General features: G+C 45.2%; 1 protein-coding gene across 4 annotated transcripts in view; it reads right to left on the bottom strand.

Annotated features, from left to right (window-relative positions):
* Nucleotides 1–5,359: 5,359 nt before the first annotated feature.
* The window catches only part of TTBK1 (tau tubulin kinase 1), a 166,811-nt gene continuing 149,959 nt past the window's right edge, over nucleotides 5,360–22,211 (bottom strand). For all 4 annotated transcript variants that reach the window (XM_082249851.1, XM_082249852.1, XM_082249849.1 and 1 more), the window contains 2 exons: nucleotides 12,089–13,617; nucleotides 5,360–6,855 (listed from right to left, as the gene is read on the bottom strand). In XM_082249851.1, the coding sequence (XP_082105977.1) occupies nucleotides 6,432–6,855; nucleotides 12,089–13,617 (1,953 nt within the window). In that variant the 3' untranslated portion in view covers nucleotides 5,360–6,431. The remainder of the gene's footprint in view (nucleotides 6,856–12,088; nucleotides 13,618–22,211) is intronic.

Raw genomic sequence — 22,211 nt, 5'->3', positions numbered from 1 at the left:
TGCAGCACTCCTCTCTTACCCTGTACCCATCACATACCACGCTCCTCTCTTACCCTGTGCCCATCACATACCGTGCTCCTCTATCACCATGTGCCCATCATATACCGCACTCCTCTCTTACCCTGTACCCATCACATACCACGCTCCTCTCTTACCCTGTGCCCATCACATACCGTGCTCCTCTATCACCATGTGCCCATCACATACCGCACTCCTCTCTCAACCTGTGCCCATCACATACCGCACTCCTCTCTCACCCTGTGCCCATCACATACCGCACTCCTCTCCCACCCTGTTTCCATCACATACCACACTCCTCTATCACCCCGTGTCCATCACATACCACACTCCTCTATCACCCCATGTCCATCACATACTGCTCTCCTCTCTCAACCCATGCCCATCACATACCACGCTCCTCTATCACCCTGTGCCCATTACATACCTTGCTCCTCTATCACCCTGTACCTATTACATACCACACTCCTCTATCACCCTGTGCCCATCACATGCCACACTCCTTTATCACCCTGTGCCCATCACATACCGCACTCCTCTATCACCCTGTGCCCATCACATACCGCACTCCTCTCCCACCCTGTGTCCATCACATACCACACTCCTCTATCACCCTGTGCCCATCATATACCGCACTCCTCTCTTACCCTGTGTCCATCACATACCGCACTTCTATATCACCCTGTGCCCATCACATACCGCACTCCTCTCTTACCCTGTGTCCATCACATACCGCACTTCTATATCACCCTGTGCCCATCACATAAAGCACTCCTCTATCACCCTGTGCCCATCACATACCGCACTCCTATATCACCCTCTGCCCATCACATACCGCACTCCTCTTTCACTCTGTGCCCATCACATACCGCACTCCTCTCCCACCCTGTGTCCATCGCATACCACGCTCCTCTATCACACTGCCCATTATATACCGCACTTCTATATCACCCTGCTCTCATCACATACCGCACTCCTCTATCACCCTGTGCCCATCACATACCGCACTCCTCTATCACCCTGTGCCCATCACATACCGCAATTCTCTCTCACCCTGTGCCCATCACATACCGCAATTCTCTCTCACCCTGTGCCCATCACATACCGCACTTCTCTCTCACCCTGTGCCTATCACATACCGCACTTCTATATCACCCTGTTCTCATCACATACTGCACTCCTCTCTCACCCTGTATCTATCACATACAACACTCTTCTCTTACCTGTGTCAATCACATACAACACTCCTCTCTCACCTAGTATCTATTACATAGCACACTCCTATATCACCCTGTGTCCATCACATACTTAACTCCTCTCTCACCCAGTGCCCATCAAATACAGCACTCCTCTCTCACCCTGTGTCCATCACATACAACACTCCTCTCTTACCCTGTGCCCATCACATACCACACTCCTCTATCACCCTACAATATTAGTGTATGTAAAATCCTAGCATCCACTTTATTAATGTTTTATATAATATCCAGTGTGTGATTTTGTAATAAAATAGTGTGAAATACCTTCATTACATCGCCGCTTGGCCCTTCCATGACCCCCAGCTGTCAATGGTGGGAGGAGAGAAGGACAGCAGAGTGGGAGATTAGCTGAGCCCGGAGCAGCGATGTAATGAAGGTATTTCACACTATTCTAATCTAATACTGGGCGCTTCTGTGTACACTGCAGGGGGGAGGGGCTGAGATCCTCCTCTGACAGCTATGAGAGGAGAAAACAGCAGAGTGGGAGATAAGCGAGGAGAGCCAGGAGCAGCGATGTAATGAAGGTATTTCCCACTATTCTATTACAAAAATACACACTGGACATTATATAAAACACTAATAAAGTGGATTCTAGGATTTTAATGACACTAAACTAGGTACACACGGGATTCCTGGCAGGGAGGGAAGGGAAGACCTCACATTACAGCTAAAAGACCTACCCAACATGTTCAGTAACCGATTTGTGTCAAAAAATGTCTTTATTTTTCAAAACTTTAAATGTACAAAATATTGATACTTAGAGACCAAAATATCGGTATTGGTATCGGCCCTGAAAAAAACCATATGGGTCTATCCCTACAACACTCCTCTCTTACCCTGTGCCCATCATATACAACATTCCTCTCTTACCCTGTGCCCATCATATACAACACTCCTCTCTTACCCTATGCCCATCATATACAACACTCCTCTCTTACCCATGTCCATCTCATACCGCACTTATCTCTCACCCTGTGTCTATCACATAGCACACTCCTCTCTCTTACCCCTGTGTCCATCTCATACCACAATTATCTCTCACCGTGTCCATCTCATACCGCACTTATCTCTAACCCTGTGTCTATCACATAGCACACTCCTCTTTCACCCTCTGTCCATCACATACAACACTCCTCTCTCATCCTGTGTCCAGATTATACCACACTCCTCTCTCCCCCTGTGCCCCATCACATATAACACTCCTCTCTCACCCTGTGCCCCATCACATATAACACTCCTCTCTCCCCCTGTGCCCCATCACATATAACACTCCTCTCTCACCCTGTATCCATCACATACAAGACTCCTCTCTCACCCTGTGTCCATCACATACAACACTCCTCTCTCATCCTGTGTCCAGATTATACCACACTCCTCTCTCCCACTGTTCCCCATCACATATAACACTCCTCTCTCACCCTGTGTCCATCACATACAACACTCCTCTCTCACCCTGTGTCCATCACATACCTCACTCCTCTCATCCTGTGCCCATCACATACAACACTCCTCTCTCCTCCTGTGCCCATCACATACAACACTCCTCTCTCACCCTGTGCCCATCACATACAACACTCCTCTCTCCCCCTGTGCCTATGACATACCTCACTCCTCTCACCCTGTGTCCATCACATAAAATACTCCTGTCTCACCCTGTGCCCATCACATACAACACTCCTCTCTCACCCTGTGTCCATCACATACCTCACTCCTCTCACCCTGTGTCCATCACATAAAACACTCCTGTCTCACCCTGTGTCCATCACATACAACACTCCTCTCTCACCCTGTGTCCATCACATACAACACTCCTCTCTCACCCTGTGTCCATCACATACAACACTCCTCTCTCATCCTGTGTCCAGATTATACCACACTCCTCTCTCCCACTGTTCCCCATCACATATAACACTCCTATCTCACCCTGTGTCCATCACATACAACACTCCTCTCATCCTGTGCCCATCACATACAACACTCCTCTCTCCTCCTGTGCCCATCACATACAATACTCCTCTCTCACCCTGTGCCCATCACATACAACACTCCTCTCTCACCCTGTGCCTATGACATACCTCACTCCTCTCACCCTGTGTCCATCACCTAAAACACTCCTGTCTCACCCTGTGCCCATCACATACAACACTCCTCTCTCACCCTGTGTCCATCACATACCTCACTTCTCTCACCCTGTGTCCATCACATAAAACACTCCTGTCTCACCCTGTGTCCATCACATACAACACTCCTCTCTCACCCTCTGTCCATCACATACAACACTCCTCTCTCATCCTGTGTCCAGATTATACCACACTCCTCTCTCCCCCTGTGCCCCATCACATATAACACTCCTCTCTCACCCTGTGCCCCATCACATATAACACTCCTCTCTCCCCCTGTGCCCCATCACATATAACACTCCTCTCTCACCCTGTATCCATCACATACAAGACTCCTCTCTCACCCTGTGTCCATCACATACAACACTCCTCTCTCATCCTGTGTCCAGATTATACCACACTCCTCTCTCCCACTGTTCCCCATCACATATAACACTCCTCTCTCACCCTGTGTCCATCACATACAACACTCCTCTCTCACCCTGTGTCCATCACATACCTCACTCCTCTCATCCTGTGCCCATCACATACAACACTCCTCTCTCCTCCTGTGCCCATCACATACAACACTCCTCTCTCACCCTGTGCCCATCACATACAACACTCCTCTCTCCCCCTGTGCCTATGACATACCTCACTCCTCTCACCCTGTGTCCATCACATAAAATACTCCTGTCTCACCCTGTGCCCATCACATACAACACTCCTCTCTCACCCTGTGTCCATCACATACCTCACTCCTCTCACCCTGTGTCCATCACATAAAACACTCCTGTCTCACCCTGTGTCCATCACATACAACACTCCTCTCTCACCCTGTGTCCATCACATACAACACTCCTCTCTCACCCTGTGTCCATCACATACAACACTCCTCTCTCATCCTGTGTCCAGATTATACCACACTCCTCTCTCCCACTGTTCCCCATCACATATAACACTCCTATCTCACCCTGTGTCCATCACATACAACACTCCTCTCATCCTGTGCCCATCACATACAACACTCCTCTCTCCTCCTGTGCCCATCACATACAATACTCCTCTCTCACCCTGTGCCCATCACATACAACACTCCTCTCTCACCCTGTGCCTATGACATACCTCACTCCTCTCACCCTGTGTCCATCACCTAAAACACTCCTGTCTCACCCTGTGCCCATCACATACAACACTCCTCTCTCACCCTGTGTCCATCACATACCTCACTTCTCTCACCCTGTGTCCATCACATAAAACACTCCTGTCTCACCCTGTGTCCATCACATACAACACTCCTCTCTCACCCTGTGTCCATCACATACAACACTCCTCTCTCACCCTGTGTCCATCACATACAACACTCCTCTCTCACCCAGTGTCCATCACATACCTCACTCCTCTCATCCTGTGCCCATCACATACAACACTCCTCTCTCCTCCTGTGCCCATCACATACAACACTCCTCTCTCACCCTGTGCCCATCACATACAACACTCCTCTCTCACCCTGTGCCTATGACATACCTCACTCCTCTCACCCTGTGTCCATCACATAAAACACTCCTGTCTCACCCTGTGCCCATCACATACAATACTCCTCTCTCACCCTGTGCCTATCACATACCTCACTCCTCTCACCCTGTGCCCATCACATACAACACTCCTCTCTCCCCCTGTGGCCATCACATACAACACTCCTCTCTCTACCTGTGCCCATCACATACAACACTCCTCTCTCACCCTGTGCCTATCACATATCTCACTCCTCTCACCCGTGGCCCATCACATACAACACTCCTCTCACACCCTGTGTCCAGATTATACCACACTCCTCTCTCCCCCTGTGCCCCATTACATACAACACTCCTCTCTCACCTTGTGTCCATCACATACAACACTCCTCTCTCACCCTGTGTCCATCACATTCTTTAGCCTTTTTTTTTTCAGAGAAAGTCAGAGTCCAGCTTTTAGATAGCAGGCTTTATTTGATGACATAATGGAATGATTTTATGTAATAAGAAGCATTATATAGTATGCTCTTCCCCACAATCTGTGATGCTGTGTGAGGTGAAGAGACCTCCAGTCCTCCATCGGTCTGTGATACCTCCCCCATGACATGCGTGTGGGGTCGGCTAGATACAGGTGTGGGGCTTATACATTCTGGTTGCAACGTGTAAACAGATTGGTTGAGTCCTTGGACCCCATAAATCTTTGCTCAGTTCAAGATCTTCTCCTTCTAGGACATGAAAACTCCCAAATCTGAAGTTACGGACACATTGTGCTGCGCAATGGAATATTGAGGTGCTTTGTAATTAACAGTGTGATGTGTGTGCAATGGTCACAGCTGTGTTTTCCCAACTAAGCTCTTGAACTCAGCAGTCTCTTAAATATCACTGCGTCCCCACAAAAATAGTTACAAAACTTTTGACAGGGCAAAATGACCATTGGGAGAATTTTATAGTGCTTGTTCTATCATGTCGGAATTTGGGGTATCCCCGGGTCATGTGACTCGATACATTAAAGCCCTATAATGTCTTTTTTTTATGTCTGTATGCATAGCATTAACACATACTATATATTTATAGTACACCAGCGTACATAAGGAATATGGTTAGTATGTAGTTACTTGGCGCCAATAGACGTCTCGGAATACAATGATTGTATGTGAGATCTACTCCCGAGAAGTCTTGGTGTGAGACAGCACCAAAGCAATGACGATATTATCGCCGAAAAAAATGATTGTGTCACTGCCCTTTAGCTGGAGATCTGTAGAATCCGAGTTAGCGGCTTCACGCAGTGGATTAGGGCGGATAATCTATAGTGCTTACTGGCATTCATTCAGAGAAATGTTGTAGATACACCCAGCCTTGTCAAAAAAAAAAAAAAAAAAAGAAAATGGCTGCACCCTGGCTAGAAATGCTTTCCTGCTTGTGGGATCCGTCTCTAGCATGTGTGTATTGCGTATTACAGGTTTGAATGAAGCACAATGTTCCCTGACTGAGCCAGAGCGACGGCAGATTTGGCTCTTCACCAGACTCTGTGCTGCCACCCATTATCTGCCTGATCCTCTGGCGTCACTAGTGCCCTGCTGTGCTTTGGTTGCCAAGTTTGGCACTTGGACCTTCAGTCTCTGTCCCTTCCTTGTGACAGCAGGGGTTGCTGGGCACTCTCCCGGGACCTGCGCTCGTGCCGGAAGTTTTGGAGGAGGGTGTACTCGGGAAGTTGTGGCAACTGGTCTTCTCTGTCGGGATGGAGATGGGCTTTCAGTTCTGGAGAGGGACTGGCTATGAGGAGAAGCGCTGAGTGTTCGGGATGGGACCACTGGGCTTTTTGGTGGCCCACGGCTGACCCTCCTTACGTTTGTTCTTGAAGGTGTAGGACTGGAAAGTGGGGGTAGCCGCATATGAAGTGCTTTGGGTTTGTGGTCAGGAGAGAGGCCAATGGTGGCACATGTGGCTGCTCGTGGAAGCGGATACCTAAAATGAACATTGAATGATGTAAGTTGACAAAGAATAAAAAAAAACTGCACCGACAACAGATCATATACAGCGTGATTAGAAGTTGTAGGCTATGAAAATAAAACAAAATCTATTTTATATCCAAAAAGGTGAAAAACTATCAGTGTTAAACACCCAATATTTCACAGTAGTGCAAATGAAACAATAGAAAAGAAAAAAAATGGAAAAAGGGGGGGGGGGGGGGGGATTCAATCCCACTAAAGATAGTAGGACTTTGTAGGCATACGCTGATTAATCTCACAAAAATGTACAATCTTGAATAATATAAATATAGACAACTTTTTGTCTATATTTTTATTATTATTTAAGATTGTACATTTTTTGTGAGATTAATCAGCGTATGCCTACAAAGTCCTACTATCTTTAGGGGGATCAAATTTTCCCCTACCCCCCCCCATTTTCAATTTTTGGGATGTGGCATCACTATACTTTGGATTATGTCTCAAATTTTTGTACAAAAGAAAAAAATTATTACCACAAATAAAAAAAATAAAAAAGATTCCTTCAAACAAATGACTAGAAAGTACCAAAAGAAAGTGCTTTGTCTCTTCTCAATGAAGATAAAAAAGTATAAACCCACCACCAAAGTGAAGGTGCAAATCCCACTCCATTATCACTGACCGGACCCAATTGCCATTCATTCTCATGACTGGCAATAGCGTATATAATGATGATAAGATTTCACCTCAGGAATTCAGACACAACCTCCAACTCCTTTATCCAGCTCTCATGCCATTAAACACATGTATAGTGTACATATTGTGTAATATCACACATAGTGCAATATCACCCCCTGGGGCAAAGTGACAAATGGCACTTCTGCTTCTTGTCCTGCAATTACATCTGCTTGCCGTGTAAGCACGCTCTGACGCATTTCGTCACAGAGGCTGTTCACGTAGCTTGGCAACCCGGCTTTTGATGCAAGAAAAATATAGGTCAGCTGAAAAGTAAGCCCAGCCGCCTAGTAAGCAGAGGGCGCTGAAAAACGTCTATCCCGGGGGGCTGTGGCAGGGTTATCCACACAGGCCAGAGGGACAACTGGAGGACGGACCAAACTTCCAAATAGTGCAGATCCACATGTGTAGTGGCACATCTAGCTAACACTGGTATGTGGGGATCCATAGTCTAAGAAGCGGTCCATGATAACTCACCAGCAGAAAGGAGCAAAGGAAACATTTTCCTTTTACCAAAGCTTGGTCTGCCCTCCAGTTGTCTCTCTGGCCTGTGTGGGTCACCATGCCACAGCCACCCAGATAGATGATTTCTGGCGCCCTCTGCTCATTAGGCTGCTGGGCTTACTTTTGAGCTGACCTATATTTTTCTTGCATCAACTTCTGATGAAGCGGACAGGGATCCATGAAACGCGTAGAGCCATAGGATATTAGGTAATTTTGTGTGCTATATTTTATGCTATATTTTATGTAATCATGTATGTCTATCTGCAAAACAATATCATGTATACGAACACCAGTATCATAGATGAATTAATATTGTTATCATGTCAATCTATTATGTATCAGCTTGTTTCAATGTGTCCGTTTATTGTATTTGAAATCTGCCATCATGTACATTTAGGACTATGGTATGTCCAATTATTTTTAATAAATTTGAAATCATGTGTATCTAATATATTATGTTAAAAGTGATTTGCCTCATACAAAGTCCCATGACCAATCCTTTCTTTGTATGTATATTTAGGGATGGAGGCATATCTCTCTTGGTGCTTCAGACCACAATCATTTTTGTTTACAAGAGCTTAGTAAATGAGGTAAAGATTTACTTTACAATGAATAACCAATCACATGCAGGGAAAATTTTTAAATAAAAACAGCATTTTTGCTTGCACATGTTTGAATGATGAAAGTCAACAGAACTCCCCTTATTTACTAAGCTCTGGGGCATCTTCACTCGCAGAGTGCACAGTCTATTTGCATTTAGTAAATCAACCCCATGGTGTGCTGAGGTTTCTCTCTGCCCATCTAAGGCCATTAAATATGCAATTTTCTTTCCTGCAACCACTGGCTGTATTGATGGGGGAATTGGAATCCCTCCTACGGGGAGAACACAGTGATTACTGCTAGAAGCTATAGCTGCCGGCAATAATCACATGCTGAAAATCCGACATGCTTGGGTACAGTCAGCCTGCCCATAGATGGATCGAATCTTGGCTGGTATCTGCTGAACTGGCTGAGATTCGATTCATCTATGGCCGGCTTAAGAAACAGTGAGCAGCATACAAATCAAAAGCAATAAGCTGATTGTAAGCAGTGGGTGGGTGTATTTATGTACAGTTATTTCTGAATGGGAAGCAAGAACCTAGGGAAGTCTGGATGCATTTTAGTGTCAAAGTCTAGGTTCACATCTATGCAGCTGTGCTTGATGCGTTTTTAATCCTCGTTTTTATGCGTTTTTGCATGCAGTGTTAATGCATTTTGCGTTTTACATTTTTCTCTTTAAACTCACTGTACATTGCTGGTTGCTAAGGAGCAGGCCCGGAAGCTGGCCACCGCGTCCTGAACAACCAATGAGTCATCAGTCGTAGCTCCAACGTGTCTTCTTTCTCCGGTACCGATGTCTTCTTCCTCCGGTAGTTTCTCCTCCCTCCAGTGCAGCCTTCCCCTTGAGCTGTCTTCTCCCTGAGCTGTCTTCTCCCTGAGCTGTCTTCCTCCTCGCCGCTGCTTACCCGCTAAAAACAAAAAAGCTGATCTTCTTCTAACACTGTCTTCCATTCTTCCATTTATTATATAGCCATGGGGCGTGGCCATCCGATGACATCACCCAGAGAATCGCCCCTTGGGACATCACATGTCATCACAAGGGACGGGTTCTCCGGGTGACATCATAGGATAGCCATGCCCCATGGCTATAAAAGAAATGGCAGACAATGGGAGACAACACAAAGGAGGAAGACAGAGTTAGAAGAAGATCGGCTTTTTTTGTTTTTAGCAGGTAAGTAGCGGCGAGGAAGAAGACAGCACAAGAAGAGGACAGCACAAGGAGAAGACATCTCAAGGAGATGACAGCACAAGGAAAAGACAGCACCAGGGAGAGAAGAAACTACCGAAGGAAGAAGACATCAGTACCGGAGAAAGACGACACGTTGGAGCTACGACGGGGGGACATTTTTCATTTTTAATAAAGGACTTGTCAAAAACCATCTCTTGTTTTTTTAACACTTCACTACTTTTTGGGGTGAATGGGTAGGGGTACAATGTACCCCATACTCATTCACATGGGGGGGGGGCCTGGGGGCCCCCCTTTTTAAAGGGGGCTTCCAGATTCTGATAAGCCCACTGCCACAGACCCCCACAACCACTGGCCAGGGTTGTGGGGAAGATGCCCTGGTACCCACCAGCATGGCACCAAAGCACCTATCCCCCATGTTGAGGGGATGCGGCCTGGTATGGTTCAGGAGGGTGAGGTCACTCGCCCCCTCCCTTTCTTGACCTGCCGGGCTACATTCTTTGATAAGGATCTGGTTATGATTCTGGGGGGGACCCCAAGCCATTTTTAAAAAAAAATTTGGTGTGGGGGGGGAGGGGTCCCTCAGAGTCCACACTAGACCCATGTTAAATAGTGCAAAACGCACTAAAAAGTGCATAGGTGTGAACAGAGGGCAATTTTTAGGTCTGAGTGGAGCCTACCTTTAAAGTATAACTAAAGACAAAACTTTTTTTTTCAGTTTTGAATAGAGTGAAGAGGGATTTTTATCTTTGTATGAAAATTTTAGACAGTTTGGGACTTTAAATTAGGCACAAGCAGGTAATGTTTGGCGTCTCCATCCCTGCATATGAAAAACCGAGGATAGAGGGGACTAAAAGAGGTGCATGGAAAACAGCCAGCCCCCAGTTTGATGTACTCTCCAGTCTGCCAATAAACCAAATGAACCTGTCTAACAATGTAGGTTAAAAACAAGGGTTTAGTTGCAAACGCATGTGTAAGCTGCAAGGTCCCTTCACAGCACCCTGTGTAACTTGCAGTCCTAACACCAATGAATCTGAGTTTCTCCACAGTAGAATGGTTGCTAATGGATGGATGGGAAAAAGATGCGACTGGAGGTTGTCCAATCGTCCCCCAACCTGCTCCCATCTATGACTGGTCTAAATGTATCATAGCTGTAATTGCTGTTTTGTAACAATAGGGTGCAAACTGAAAATTGACTAGCTGAGAAGCACGCACCTCCGTCCATTGGTAGATGCAGTAAAAACACACAATGGGATTTTAAATGAGGCACCAGCCTGTAAGGCACAGCGTCTCCATCCTTGATTGCAATATAAACAGTTTGGGACTTTAAATGAGGCACAAGCAGGTCATGCTTTGCGTCTCCATTCCTGTATATGAAAAAACTGAAGATAAAGTGGACCGCATCTACCAAAAACATGTACAAAAAAAACAACCATGTGCTTCTACTGTGGAGACACTCAGATTCATTAGTGTTAGGACTGCAAGTTACACAGGGTGCCGTGAAGGGGCCTTGCAGCTTACACATGCATTTGCAAATGCGTGTCAACTAAGCCCCTGTTTTTAACCTACATTGTTAGACAGGTTTATTGGCAGACTGGAGGGTGGGTACATCAAACTGGGGGCTGGCTGTTTTCCATGCACCTCTTTTAGTCCCCTCTATCCTCAGTTTTATCTTTGTATGTGTCCCCGTCTATCTGTCCTGTTACAATTATCATTGAAAGTGAAAGTAAAAAAAAAAATAAATCCCAAAATTCTGGGTTGTCCCTAGAAAAGTAATAGAAGGGAACTCTTCCAATGGGGTCACTAGTTCTGATGACCTGGGGGGTCCCCAAGTTCTTCACACTTCCTGTTTGGCTATGAGACAGGAAGTAAAGGGAAATCTTGGCAATGGGACACAGACGGCGAAAACCCTCCCTTACTCTATCCAAAATGGGAAAAAGATTTGCCTATAGTTCTGCTTTAACTTTATCAACATTTTTATTTTAGCTGGTTTTTGTTATTCTTTTTCTAGATAACAGCTCAGGTGTAATCTTCAGCATGTGTATCGTGTATGGTCCTGTGTGGACCTAATTTTTTTATGACAGCTCTCTGTAATGCACAGTTGCCTATGTATTTGTTCTTGCACTTGTGCGAAATGTTCAATAAAAAATAAAAAAAAACATTCTGTCATGATATTGCTGTAGATATTTAATCTGCAGTGTCACATGACCTCCTAGAATTTCCTTACCTCTGTGCCACTGAAGGTTCTTTCAGCTTGCTGACAGTTGCAGAAGGTGGGAGCAGAGAACGCATATCCTTTATGGGGGTGATGGGACGAGGGATTCTGCTTCTTGTATTGCACGTCATCTCTTCCTTCCTCATGGAGATTGCTTTCTCCTTAACCTTCCTTGGGATGGAATCATCCGACTCATGTGTGTCTTCCTCAGATCCTGCAGTGGACAGTGTTTCCGAAGTTCTCCTTCTATCATCACTAGAAGACGCAGAAGATGAGCCTGCCGAGGCCAACCTCTGCAACCGAATCTGCCTCTTCTCCATCACAAGGCGCGCTAGGTCTATTTGCTTTGTTCTCTTGTGGAACCTTTCTTTGGCAGAATTTGACATTGACTTATCTGATCCTGTATCTTCCTCCGAATGGAAAACAGGAATACGACTTCTGAAGCGAATGCCCATAGCTTGGGTCACACTCTTGCTGGTGCCAACATCCGTTTCATTAAGGCGATCGGTGGAAAGCACAATCTTTTCCTGCTCGTCATCTTCTTTGAGCACAAGGTCTGTGGTGTCCTTCTCCATCAGCTCTTCAGACTCACTAACTCCATTAGCAGCAGGTTGGTTGGCCTGAAACTCCGCTTCAGCGTTTACATTACTGATCGATACTGCGTAGCTGTCAACTTCGGCTGTTTCTACAAAAGAGTTCATGGCACCAATATCTTTCTGAACAGCAAACTCTTCGGATTCCTCCTCAATAATGGGCTCCTCCAACTGTCCATGGATGGAACTCTCCTCCAGCCTCATCAGCTGCCCAGTGGAAGACATAACATTTAAGTGTGTCTTTTCAGCAATGTGAACAAATGTGCGTTCAACTTTGGTAAAAGGGGAGGAGGCGGTGGCGGCAGCAGCTGAGCTTGGTGGTTTTGGTTCTGATTTCAGAATGGAAGATAAAGTCCCTGGCTCAGACACATCTAACTGACTGCCAGTAGGCTGGGGCTTCTCCCCTTGGGGGGTCAGCGCATTTAGAGTTCCCAAATCAATGTCCGGCATCAGTTCATTGGTAACTGGTGACTTTTTCATGTCTCCAGGGGAAAACAGTACTAAGGTCTTTGATCCTTCTTCTAATTCTAGGTCATTCTCTGCTGTGGAAGCTTTGCCTTTTGAATCCTTTTGATCATCTGCTAGTAGTGTAGAGGGAGCCCCTTCTTGACTGCGTTCTGTGCTCTTCTGACTGACATCGCTACTTGACCCACTATGGAGATCGATGTCCTCACCTAGAAACTCAACCTCCTCCTCTTCCTCTTCTGTCTCTTCCTCGGCCTCCTCCTCTTCCTCCTCCCTTGGGTACTTGCCATTGATGATGATGTGGGGTTCCGGGGGATGCATAGCTGGCAGAACCACACTGGAGAAGTCCACCCTCTTTATCCTGTGAGGAACACGCAGCATTTCCTTACTATCAGAAATATCTTTCTTGAAGTCTTGATACGACAAATTTAAAGGCACCACCTTGGGCATTCCACCAATATCAAAGTGCTTCAGGCTGAAGACCTGTGAGGGGAAACAAATAAAAGGCCACATGATGGAAGAAGAAATATTAATTGACACAAAGTACAAAAACATCCAATAAACCCTGGAATGTGGAATTTCTGTGTGTGCTATAGTATAAACATAGATGAAATACATCCAACTATTTTATTTTATTCTGTTTACATTCACAGCCTTCTGCACAGTTAGGAGTGTGACCCCACGGATTCCCGATTCAGTTCTAGGAGATTTAGGGGAAGAGATGATTTTTTCTTTATTTCTCCTAGGAGGGGGAATTTGGGGGGGGGGGGGTATTTGAGCAGGGAGGTGGGATTTGGGGAGCAGGGGATTATGCTAGGAGGAGGAATTGGGGATGGGGGGATTTTTGCAGGGAGGTGGGATTCAGGGAGGGGAGGATTTGTGCTAGGAAGAGGAATTCCGGATGGGGGGATTTGGGGAGGAGAGGATCTGTGCTAGGAGGAGGAATTGGGGATTTGGGGAGGAGAGGATTTGTCCTAGGAGGGGGAATTTGGGGGGAAAGGATTAGTGCTAGGAGGAGGAATTGGGGATGGGGAGAATTGGGGAGGGAAGGATTAGTGCTAGGAGGAGGAATTTGGGACGGGGAGATTCAGGGAGCAGAGGATTTGTGCTAGAAGGAGGAATTGGAAATGTGGGGAGGAAAGGATTTGTGCTAGGAGGGGGAATTTGGGATTAGAGGATTTGTGCTAGGAGGAAGAACTGGGGATGTGGGGATTTGTGAAGGGAGGTGGGATTTGGGGGAAAAGGATTTGTGCTAGGAGGAAGAACTGGGGATGTGGGGATTTGTGCAGGGAGGTGGGATTTGGGGACTAGAGGATTTGAGCTAGGAGGAGGAATTAGGGATGCAGGGATTTAGAGGGAAGAGCATTTGTGCTAGGAAGAGGGATTGGGGGGGGGGGGGGTTTGTGCAAGGAGGAGGAGTTGGGGAAGGGGGTTTGGGGAGGAGAGGAATAGTGCTAGAAGGAAAAATTGGAGTAGGGGGGATTTGGGGAGACGAGGATAAGTGCTAGGAGGAGGAATTGGGGATGGGGGGATTTGTGCAGGTAGGTGGGATTTGGGGAGGAGAGGGTTTGTGCCAGGAGGAGGAATTAGGGATGGGGGGGATTTGTGCTAAGAGGATGAATTGGAGATGGGGGGATTTGTGCAGGTAGGTGGGATTTGGGGAGGAGAGGGTTTGTGCCAGGAGGAGGAATTATGGATGGGGGGATTTGTGCAGAATGGTCGGATTAGGGGAGGAGAGGATTTGTGCTAGGAGGATGAATTGGGGATTTGGGGAGGAGAGGATCTGTGCTAGGAGGAGTAATTGGGGATGGGGAGATTTGTGCAGGGAGGTGAGATTTGGGGAGGAGAGGATTAGCGCTGGGAGGGGGGGGGGGGGGGGTTTAGAGGGAAGAGCATTTGTGCTAGGAGGGGGAATTGGGGGGGGGGGATTTGTGATAGAGGAGGGGGAGGGTTTGTGCAGGGAGGTGAGATTTGGGGAGGAGAGGGTTGGTGCTAGGAGGAGGAATTGAGGATTGGGGGATTTGTTCAGAGAGGTGGGATTTGAGAAGGAGAGGATTTGTGCTAGGAGGAGGAATTGAGGATGGGGGGATTTGTGCAGGCAGGTGGGATTTGGGGGGGGGGGGGCATTAGTGCTAGGAGGGGGATTTAAAGGGGAGAGGATTTGCGATAGGAAGTGGAATTTAGAGGGGAGAGGATTGTTCTGAAAGGTGGAATGTGGGGGAGAAGAGGATTTGTTTTAGGATGTTACTCCTGCCCTGCACGTTACAAAATACACACCTATCCCACACATTTTGTGCATTATTGTCCTTTGTGCTATGTATTCCTGACCCTGCACTCTGTGTTATGTATTTCTGACCCCTGCACTGTGCATGTTATGTACTCCTAACCCTGCACTTATCACTGCACTGTGTGTATTAAGCAGGTCATACACTGATCTAAATCTGCAATTTCAGCAGGGACTAGACAAACCTTGGTTGGTGTGTGGCTGTCCCTGTAATACAGAAGTTGATCTTTTGATAGACTTCTGTTGAAGGGACATGTTGGGAAAATTTTCCACAATCAGTGGCTGCAGCCACTAATAAGCATATTCTGACAGTGGGCTCCATTCACTAAAGCAGATCGCATTTTCCCCAAATATTGCGTGCGATCCTGGAACTGTCAATTCACTATGCTGAAAACTCTCGGTAAATACCGCATGAAAAGGCGTTAAACTCAATTCACAGAAGGAAATAAATAATTAAATGCATGTGTTAAAAAGTAGTGGTCCCGGCATGCAGTACTTAAGGAACCGGCAGCCACCGGCATCTTTAACAACCAGTAAACAACATAATTGTTAAGGAGTGGTCGGCCATCGCATCCTTAACGACCAATGAGTCATCAGCTGTCTGCTGGGTTACCCTTCTGACAGCTGCATATAAAGTAAAAAAAATGCTGGCATTTAAAAATCGCAGGAAAAAAAAAACGGCGTGGGTTCCCCCCCAATCCATACTAGGCCCTTGGTGTCTGCTATGGATTTTGAGGAGAACCCCCAAGATGTTTCTTTTTTAAAATTTTGGCATGGGAGTTCCCCCCCAAAATCCATACCAGATCCTTATCTGAGCATGCAACCTGGCAGGTAAGAAAAGGGGGGGGGGGAGTGAGTGCCCTCCCCCAATCAAAACCAGCCCACATGCCCTCAACGCACCTTGTCCCCATGTTGATAAAGACAAGAACTCTTCCCCGCAATCCTGGCCGTTGGTTGGGGGGGGGTCTGCGGGTAGGGGGCTTTTTAGAATCTGGAAGCCCCCTTTAACCCCAGATCCCCCCCATGTGAAAGAGTATCCTACTTATTCACCAAAAAGTGGTAAAAATGAATAAATACACAAGGGTTTAAATGATCCTATAAATCACTTGTAAATCTAGACTAAAACACATGTGAAGGCTAAATGAAGATAAGAAGCTCACCTGTCCCACTAGTACCACATACTAATCCACCTCCGTTGTGCATCAATCCCCACCTCTCTGTGAATGCGTTTATTCAGGTCAGAATTGGACCATCTGAAGGTATATTGTAACAATAATTAGTGAAACGCATCCAACAGGCCCCTGGATGGCCGGCTCTGAGGTTCTGGGATGGTAATTTGTACACTGGAGATACTTGCCTCCAATTAATGGTTATTACATACACAGACTGAGCCTCTTCAGGACCATTAAAATGGAAGAAAAGCCTTAGCCTAATTATTATTAAATATGTTCCCTACCAGATTTGTATAAAGTACTCGAAATTTCTACTTGAGTAAAAGTACAAGTGCTCGATCAAAAAGTGACTTGAGTAGAAGTGGAAGTGCTCGCAGAAAAAGTTACTTAAGTAGAAGTACTAAAGTATTCAACATTTTTTTTACTTAAGTATTGCAAGTAGTTTTTTCAAAAAATTTGCTACTTAAGTACTAAAAGTAAAAAGTACCAGTAGTTATAAAAAAAAAATTCTACTCAAGTACTGAAAGTAGAAGTACAAGTACTGTGTTATGTAGTTATTAAAGAAAGAAGTCAAAAGTATGAACATCATATTGTTTTTATTATTTCAAATGATTTATTCAAATGATTAACCTGTGTTTGTTAGTAGTTTCTTGATGCACTTTAAGCGCTGTAGCACCATTTATTTGTTTGTTTCATATTTTCTTTTTATTGGAAAGATTTGGTATAGCAGCTTTTATTATACACAGCCTTTATTTTCGTATGCGCTGATTTACAAATGACATTATACACATTTTTTTGAGCTTTATGCAACCTGCCATCTACTGTTCTGGCAGTGGTAATTTTTTTAAAAGTAACGAGTAACTATGCAGCACAAAAAAAAAATACTTGAGTAGAAGTATTGAAATCATCGAAAAAATGTAGTGAAGTAAAAGTAGAAGTAGGAGAAAAAAATTCTACTCTAGGAAAGTACAGATACCGCATTTCGGTACTTAAGTACAGTACTTAAGTAGTTCTACTTCGTTACTATACATCTCTGTTCCCTACCCCCTCCTCCGACCTACCATGTCTAACAAAAGTGCATGCATACTATGAGGTCCAAAGAGGTGCATGACATCTCCTGAACGTATCTCTATTGTTTATATCTGACAGGTTTACGGCTCTGCCAGAGCATACACTGAAACTCAGGACTGTGAGAGAGAGGACAGAGACACAAAGAGTAGCTATGCCAGCCCCTCTCCTCTGCTGCCCATTTGGAGAAGCCTTTGTATTTTAAGAATGAGGTCACATAATACAAAGGCTTCTTTGATTGGGCAGGACGACGGGGAGGGGTAGGCATAGCAGTTGCACCAGCTTTAATGTTGAAGATGCTGAGACCTGAATGATCAACCTTGGGCTGTCTTTTGGGATAGCTGTCTTCCGGGAGTGCAATAAAACTGTAAGATGTAAATAATAGAGAAAAGCCCAGGAGATGTCATGCACCTTCTTGGGCTTAACTCCTAGCATGCCTTCACTTTCTACAACAGAGCTGAATTCCTGGAATTTAGCTTTAACGTCTGGAAGAGCTCAAGGAATCAAGACACCTCCATTGAACCAGTGCAAAGCACTGCAAAACCTTCTGCAACAAGAGTACCTTCTTCTACAACGGAACATTCCTCTACAACAGAAGGTTTCTGTAAAGGGCCATACACACTATAAGATTTTCTGAAGACTTTTTCCTTTAGACTTACCAAAACCATATAATATGAGGTCAAACCTAAACACTTTCAATTTGTATGCAATCTGGCCGGCCCTTGCACTACATAGAAAAGGTAAATCTGAAGGAAATCTAACCACAAAAGTTGGATCCAGCTTAAGTCCCACTTACATCACACATCTCAAAAGTATGTATTCTCCCATTTCAATATAGTAGGTGGAGCATTGCAAATCATTATTTTCTGCCATGGGCCAAGTGTACTTTAAGAATGGCTAATTCATATATCAAATGCACCTAATATTAGAGAGCCATTTATTAAAAACTGCAAAAATCTGTTATAGGCTTATTGCCATCACCAGTGCAGTGTAAGGAAACCATGACTTGTATGGAGGAAGCCTTGTAAAGCAGCAGGACCGTATATTCCAACAGATTATGGGGAGGGAGCCTAAAAGTAAACAAAAAAAACGTCCACTGAACCAGTCTGAATGGCTCTGCCCACTATCCTAAAATCAGGATCAAAAGCGTTATTTTTGGGAATTAGGATGTAAGCAAGTCATACAGATACCTCCTGTTACAAGAAGTCCCTATTGTGCTTCACACTGGTCCAATAGAGGTGTTTTGGTCTCTTTAGCCCACCCTGACCATCACCTGTCTTATTATATGCTCAGCCTGTTTTGCAGATCCTGTAAGGATTGGGGGGCACACAATGTTTACTCTTCTTCTCACTCGTCAAAACTTCCAATAATCATATACAGACTGGAAGCACTTCATTCACATCTTACTGGGTGTAGGGGAGCTTCCAGTGGTCCCATGGCATTTACCATGCTGTGTCTGATGACTACCCCAAATTGTGGCTCAGGCTTGGATGGTTGGGCCCTGTTCAGTCTTGTAGACTTACTCACAGGCTTTATGCCCATAGTTTCAACAATGATGATGGACAATTGTAGACCAACATGACACATGGGACATTAGTTTATTTTGGGGGCTATCAGGCCTGTCTTACCCCGGGGTTGCGACGTGCGGCTTGACATCCCCTCCCTGTCCCTGCCTAGGGCATTCCGGGATGTGGGCGGGGGGTGTCTTGCCGTGCATCTTCGCCATGTTCACACGCCTGGCTGGCGGCATCGGTTGATGTCCTGATGTCAGGGCACTGTGTCTTCCATCTCACGCCCAGGGAGGTTTGGCGTAGACCCGCTTCTGGTGCACCTGCCGAGTGCAGCACGGTGCTTTCGCCATTCCTCTCCCTCTATTGGGTGTCTGCATGACGCTAGTGGGAGGGATTAGCCCAGAGCCTTCGGGGTATAAGGCTGAGGTCAGCCAGGAGATCAGTGAGTTTGCTCTTCCCACTAGGAGATATGTTCGGGACTCATTGGAACATGGAACAGCACATGTAAGACCTATATGAGCGGTGTTACTTTCTTTCACTTTTGATACATTTTCATCACTTTTATTTTCATTGATGGTTTCTTATTTCTGACTTTGTTTAGCCATTCACCTGGTTCCTCCCCTTTTCTATGTTTCTGGCACATTGGGTTGTTGATTTCTCTCACACTCTTTGGTCATCTTGGAGCCTTATTTTGTTGATCTCTTCAATCATTACTCCTTACACCAAAATGCACTTGGAATATATATACATATATAATAAAATATATATTTTTGATACACATATTATTTCCTGATACACAGCCATATACTTTCTTCTAGATTAACGTGGACTACAATTGTCTTCATCAATTTTTACACAACTTATATTTTTTGGAAATTGCAACTCGCCAACCTGGCCCACCCCCGGCTTGTTCCCCCTTCAGCTGGGATTGGCCTCTCCCACCTCAACCCAGGGTTAGATGTATGTTGACGACTTCATCTTTCTCCCAAACGCTGGGTGCTCTCGTTGAGCTAACCCAGCCTTTCCCAACCATTTAAACACAGAGGAACCCTTGAAATAAATTTCTGGTCTCGGGGATCCCCTGCTAAAAATTAAAAATCTACAACTCATGACCCATTAGTGTGACAAGTCAGTGGGAAGAATGCTCCTTACTCTTGTCATCATTGGGAAGAATTACCCCCTTACAGATAGCTAAAAGGAACAATGGTGTCATTGGGAGCTTATTGGAGAGGCAGAAATTGCCCATTGCTCAAGGAACCCCTAGCAACCTCAGGAGGAACCCTAGAGTTCCACGGAACCCTGGTTAAGAATCCCTGGGCTAACCTGTAAGTGATAATACCTTCTTTCTTTTTTATTCCTTCTTGGGAGTCATCTATACCCTTTGTGACATATGGGATTTTTCTAATACTACATCTACCTACAACCTAGATGTCCTAGACTCACTGGCAGCTTCATGTCCATAGTTTTATCACTGATGATGGACCATTGTAAACCAACATGACACATGGGATTTGAACACCCTTGGGGACAGCAATGAGCCCAATTAAGCAATATTCATATACCGACTGAAAGCACTTCATTCACATATTACTGGTTGTATTGCAGCTTCCAGTGGTCCCATTCCATGTATCGTACTGTGTTTGAAGATTACCCCAGATTGTGGCTCAGGCTTAGATGGTTGGGCCCTGTTCAGTCTTCTAGACTTACTGGAATCCTCAGGTCTATAGTTTCTTTATTGATGATGGACCATTTGTAGACCAACATGACACATGGGGTCTGAACACCCTTGGTGACAGCATTGATACCAATTACGCAAAATGTTTAAAAAAATAACCAGATTTAACCCATTTTTTTCCAATTGGAATATTCTTGTGCAGGACTGAACATGAGTCTTAGCTACAGACAATTATTTTTGGGACATGAAGATAATATGACATTATTATGTAAATATCATACTATCTGATGGTTCACATACACTATATTGTGAAAAGTATTGGGAAGCCTGCCTTTACATGCACATGACCTTTAATGGCATCCCAGTCTTAGTCCGTAGGGTTCAATATTAAGTTGGCCCACCCTATGCAGCTATAACAGCATCAGCTCTTCTGGGAAGGCTGTCCACAAGGTTTAGGAGTGTGTCTATGGGAATGTTTGAGCATTCTTCCAGAAGCACATTTGTGAGGTTAGGAAATTATGTTGGACATGAAGGCCTGGCTCGTAGCCTCCGCTCTAATTCATCCCAAAGGTGTTGAGGGTTGAGGACTCTGTGCAGGCCAGTCAAGTTCCTCTACCCCAAACTTGCTCATCCATGTCTTTATGGTCCAAATCATTTGGTGGAGGGTGGATTATGATGGGTGCTGTTTTTCAGGGGTTGGGCTTGGCCCCTTAGTTCCAGTGAAGGGAACTCTTAAAGCATCAGCATACCAAGACATTTTGGACAATTTCGTGCTCCCAACTTTGTGGGAACATTTTGGGTATGGCCCCTTCCTGTTCCAACATGACTGCGCACTGTGCAGGCCTGTCAAGTTCCTCCACCCTAAACTCGCTCATCCATGTCTTTTGACATCATAGTGTATATGACACATGTCGCTCTCAGACATCATATGTGTTTGGATATAAAAACACACTGTTCAATCTCCTGTGCTGTGCAGTGGACCCTGCTGGAATTTAGAGCATCTGATGGATAACGCACACCCCGCTGCTTTCCCAAGACTGGGGAAGTCCAATAATGGGCCTAGTGCATTACCCTCAATGTACAGTCAGGTCCATAAATATTGGGACATCGACACAATTGTAATATTTTTGGCTCTATACATCACCACAATGGATTTGAAATGTAACAAACAAGATGTACTTTAACTGCAGACTTTCAGCTTTAATTTGAGGGTATTTACATCCAAATCAGGTTAATGGTGTAGAAATGAAAACAGCTTGTATATGTGCCTCCCACTTTTTAAGGGACCAAAAGTAATGGGACAGATTAAAAATCATAAATCAAAATTTCACTTTTTAATACTTGGTTGCAAATCCTTTGCAGTCAAT

Source organism: Pelophylax lessonae (assembly GCF_965119305.1).
Source record: "Pelophylax lessonae genome assembly, chromosome: 3".
Classification (NCBI taxonomy): domain Eukaryota; kingdom Metazoa; phylum Chordata; class Amphibia; order Anura; family Ranidae; genus Pelophylax; species Pelophylax lessonae.
This window is presented reverse-complemented; position numbering and strand designations above follow the sequence as displayed.